The sequence below is a fragment of the Aquila chrysaetos genome, chromosome 16 (assembly GCF_900496995.4).
Source record: "Aquila chrysaetos chrysaetos chromosome 16, bAquChr1.4, whole genome shotgun sequence".
Classification (NCBI taxonomy): Eukaryota; Metazoa; Chordata; class Aves; order Accipitriformes; family Accipitridae; genus Aquila; species Aquila chrysaetos.
In genome coordinates this window covers 3,808,003-3,812,500 of record NC_044019.1, presented here as the reverse complement: position 1 = coordinate 3,812,500, position 4,498 = coordinate 3,808,003, and the positions used below count along the sequence as shown (strand labels likewise).

At 49.8% G+C, this 4,498-nt stretch overlaps 1 protein-coding gene across 8 annotated transcripts in view; it reads right to left on the bottom strand.

The window, feature by feature from the left end:
* SRRM1 (serine and arginine repetitive matrix 1) overlaps positions 1-2,601 on the bottom strand; it is an 18,512-nt gene extending 15,911 nt beyond the window's left edge. For all 8 annotated transcript variants that reach the window (XM_030039947.2, XM_041128958.1, XM_030039953.2 and 5 more), the window contains exon 1: positions 2,480-2,601. In XM_030039947.2, coding sequence (XP_029895807.1) covers positions 2,480-2,500 — 21 coding nt within the window. In that variant the 5' untranslated portion in view covers positions 2,501-2,601. The remainder of the gene's footprint in view (positions 1-2,479) is intronic.
* Positions 2,602-4,498: the final 1,897 nt, after the last annotated feature.

Genomic DNA, 4,498 nt, shown 5'->3' with positions numbered 1-4,498 from the left:
CATATAATCTCCCTGGCATACTGCTTACAAATTTAAAAGTACAGTAGTATCAAATTGCTATGAAAAGGACATATGTTGGAACTCACAAACTTCTCAGAAGGAATAAGCTCTTTTTCCTCTGTCCAAGAACAAAAATGTCATACTTGTTTACAGTGGCATCTATGAAACCTTTGGGTAAATTTCTCTGAAGCAAATCAGCCAACACGGAGCCAGCAAGGGTACAAAGAATACTATTTTATTGATCATGCTCTGTTGAAGTTCACTAACTCGTTCCACTTTCATGAACAGAAACTATAGGTTAATTCATTTGGAATTGAAAGGCTTGAAAGTCCAGTTCTGGAAAATTTACTTGCACAGAAGTAAACAGAACCACACATGAACAAGAGTATGTGCAGAACTGCATCCAAATACTGATGACCTGTTAATGATTCAAAACAAACCCACAGTTCACACGTGAAGTTAAGTTGATTCAGGAAACCAACCTGACTGATGGAAAACACAGGAATTTAATACATGCAATTTCCTATGCACAGAAGAAGGGGTTGAGTACCAGTAACAATATCAGCTGCTAAGGAACCAAAAGATAATAAATAAGAAAGAGCTCAAATTCTAAGGTAACCCCAACCACTTCATTTGATCAGAAAGCACCTGGAATTAGCAACATAACATGCTATGAAGTCATCACATATTGAAAGGGAACAATATCCTAAAGACTGATTGTGGCACAGGCACTTGCCAGGATTAAGTCTGTTTAAAACTCTTAATAATATTTGCAGTCTACTGTGTGGCTTACACACTAGCAACAAACGCAATACTTGTCAGATCACTCAAGAATTTAATGTTCTATACTTTTTTTTTTTAATTCTGTCTTTCACAACCCAGAAGTAAAGTGGAAAGGAATAAATTTTTTCTTGGCCTGTTTATAACACATGGCAAGCAGCAAGGGTAACCAAACAAGACACAGAGAACAGTGTCACAGGAATTTCAAGGCAGAGACAAAACAGTCTGACAACTTTACAGAAGTGTGAAGAACTGCAAGAATTATTAACAGCAGCTTTCTTAATATGGCGAGTTCAAACTGCTGCTCTGCTGCACTTTTGTCATTTCCACAAGAACTTTGGTTTCTCCTGAACCCAGACTAAAACTAGACCAGAACACTGTTTACAGCCCCATTTCAATGCCATGTTGCTTTTGTTTTTATAAACAGCCACCTTTCACAGGCCAGTTTAAAAGAACATTAGATTTCTAATTCAGTGTTTTCAGTCCCAGTAATTCTGCTGTCAATTACAACTACTTGTAACCTTTTTAAAAATTGCATTAGACAGAACAAGTGTAGTTTTAGCTTGTTAATTATTTTTCTCAAGCTAGTACATTAACACGAATTAAGTGAAGAGTTATGTGTGCCTTCATGTTTTAAAACCATCCTAGTTACAGGAATAAAAATAATAGGGCTGAAGAGGTGAATGAATCTTGGAAAATTAAATTGGTTTTCAAAGTTGTCAAGGAACACCCCAAAAATAGGTTCATTTTAATTAATGGAAGACAAAGCTGAAAATAAATATACCCTAGGTAGGTTACTGTTTACTAGTCTCTGCAGAATATACAGCAAAGATGTAAGAATAGAAGAGAAAAAGGCAGCAATCAAAAAAAAAATCAAATACCAACCTAAAAATAAAACATAACTTCTTTTTGCTTTGAATACACTTAAAAATCTTCACATCACAGTTTAAAAATTCCTCTCTAAAAAAAAGGGCAGTTTTGTCTATTTGCTTTGAATGTGAACACCGAAGTGCCTTTCACTGCAAAACCGGGTTCACCTCCCATCTGCCCCTCGGCCTTTTCTCCCACACTTCCTCCCCTGTAAAGGCCCGTCAGCTCGGCAGGCAGCCGTGACACAAGCCGGTACGGGGCAGACGCCGACGCGGTGGGACCCCTCTTCCTCCGGCGGGGTCGGAGACCCTCCCTCCCCCAGGCCTAGCGCAGGAACCGGTGGTCCCAAGCCGCACCGGAGTGCGGGGCCGGGTCGGGCGAACGCGGCCCCCAGAGACGGCGACGGAGCCCCGTACTGCGGGCACGTGTGCCCCCCCCCACTCCGTCCCGCCGCGCACCGAGCAGCCGCCCGCTCCGGCCAGCCCGGCCCCGTGGCGACGAATCCCCTCCGGGCCGCTCCTTTCCCTCTCCCTCAACCCCACGGTGCGGCGGCCTCGCGGATGGGCCGAGTCGCACCGGCCTCCTTCCCGCCGCCATTTTCTTCACGGCGGCTCCTCACAGGAGCCTGCGCAGGGCGGGGGCGGGGAGGTGGGGGGGGGGGGGGCACGGCGGCGCTCCTCAGGGGGGGAGCGCGGCACCAGCGCCTTCGCCCGCGGCGGCGGCGGGCCCGGCAGCGCTTCGGTTCAACCGCCCGTCCCCCACCGGGGCTGCCCCGCCGCCTTCCCCGCCCGCCCGGCCGCCCCCCCTGCCCCGTGAGGCCGGCACTTACGCGGAAGAACCCCGCGTCCATCTTGCCTCCTCCGCCTCCTCCTGGTCGCAACGCGCTGCCGTCCCGGCGTGCACCGCGCGCCCGCAAAGCCCCCTCACACGCTCGGCGCGCTGAGGGAGGGAGGGAGGGGCGGGGAAGAGGGGGGCGGAGCCGGGCGCCCCGCAAATGCTCTTCGGCGCCTGCTGATTGGTAGCTGCGGCCGCGGAGGGTCGGTGCGCGCGCGGGAGACGGCCAATCGCAAAGCGCGGCGTTCCGCCGGGGTGAGGTGAAGGCGGGGGGGGGGGGGGGCCGTAAGGCGTCCTTATCACTGGCGCGCGGGTGTCTTGTCTGTGCGTGTGGTTCTTCCTCTCGCGAGATGTTGACGTGCGGCCAGGCGGCCCGGGGCGCGCGCGCGGGGCAGGTGACCTGGCGGCCAACGGCGCATGCGCGCGCGGGAAATAACGGCCGTGAGCGCCTCTCTCAGTGTTGGCGGGCTGAGGTAACCGCGGCCCCGTCAGCTCCTTCCCGGCTTTTTTCCCTCAGGAGCTGTCTCCTCACATCAGCTCGGGTTCTTCCTCGGCAGAACAGGGGCCGCTGCGGCCCCACAGAAGACAGCGGGATCTCTGCACCACCGGGGCCCGTGAGGGGTGACTCCCGTGAGGGGCCGTGACCGTGCTGCCAACCCTGCCGCCCCACAGAACGGCCCAGGCCTCTTCCTGCGGCCCTGTAGTGCTCACCTGGTCCACGAGCGCGTTCAGCACTCTGCCCGGTCAGTAAACGCGATGGGCTGTGTTGAGTTACCCTGCTGCGAACTGCCATGAGCGGTCTGGCCCTCCATCCCACTTGACGACAAATCGGCGTGTGCCTTGCGCAGACAAAAGTGTGTGGCATGTTACTGGCTGAAAGACACCTGAGAGGATGGGAGAGTAAAGTCACAGTTCACTGGGGTTTATACAAATCCATCCAAAGTAACAGCCCTGGGCTTTATCTGGAAGAAACTCCTATGTCCTTTATCTTTAAAAAGGAAGTACTAGGTCTCCTTAAATAAAGTTGATTCTACTTAAAGCACTTCCCGCTTTATCAGCAGTCATTAGTAAGTGTCGCAGGTGAGAAACATACAGTTTTACAGATATCTTTTTGGAAAATGGTTATGAGACACAGGCTAAGACCCAAAGAACATTATTGCATTTTATCTTAAGACTTCCAATGATCATACCTCTGCGTTTTGCACAGCCCAACTTGGGATAGCGTTCGACTCGGCTACTTAACAGTCCTGGCACCGTGGAGGAAGGGGAAGGAGGACTGGGCTGGGGGTGCAGGTAGTTTCTGAAATCTAGTAAAGTTGGCAACTAGGAATTACTTCATGGTACTGTCTGTTGAGAAATACGAGTTGTAACCAGCTAGATGGGGGGGAGGACACTAGGTGGAGCTACGTGCTCTCTGCTGAAATAAGGTGGGTGAGGATCCAGGAGGGGTGAAAGCTGCCTTGCAGAAGTTGTGGGAAGCAGGGCTCGCCTAGAAGTGAAAATTGAAACATTTTACTAATGTACTTGCATCGGTAAAGTGCCAACTGTGAGACGGAAGGATCCAACCTGCTGAAGCCGTTAATTCTAGAAGACTTTTAGGAGCAAGAAAAAAATACTAATTCTTGCAAGACCCACTGCAGACCAACTATTGAGTGTGCCCTTAGGAAAAATTTTTAGTGATAATTCTTGTATGTCCTGCAGACCAAATGTTCTCATTGTCACTGCCAAATACAGCCGCCCTGATGTTTTGTAAAGAGAGAAACATAACCAAAGAACAGAGTAACAAAGTAGAAAGGTTGTTTGTACCACGTTGCTGCGCAAAAAGGCACTCCGAGGCACTGTGCCACAAAGGGTTCAACTTTGTATTAATTTGCAGAGCTTCATAGATAATCTCTAATGAGTTAGTATGAATCACAATTAATGCGTTACACTTACATTGCCTATTCTCTCCAAAGGCTTACATGGTCTGGGATTTCTTTAATAGACCAATTTGTAATATCATCTTTCAGTCATC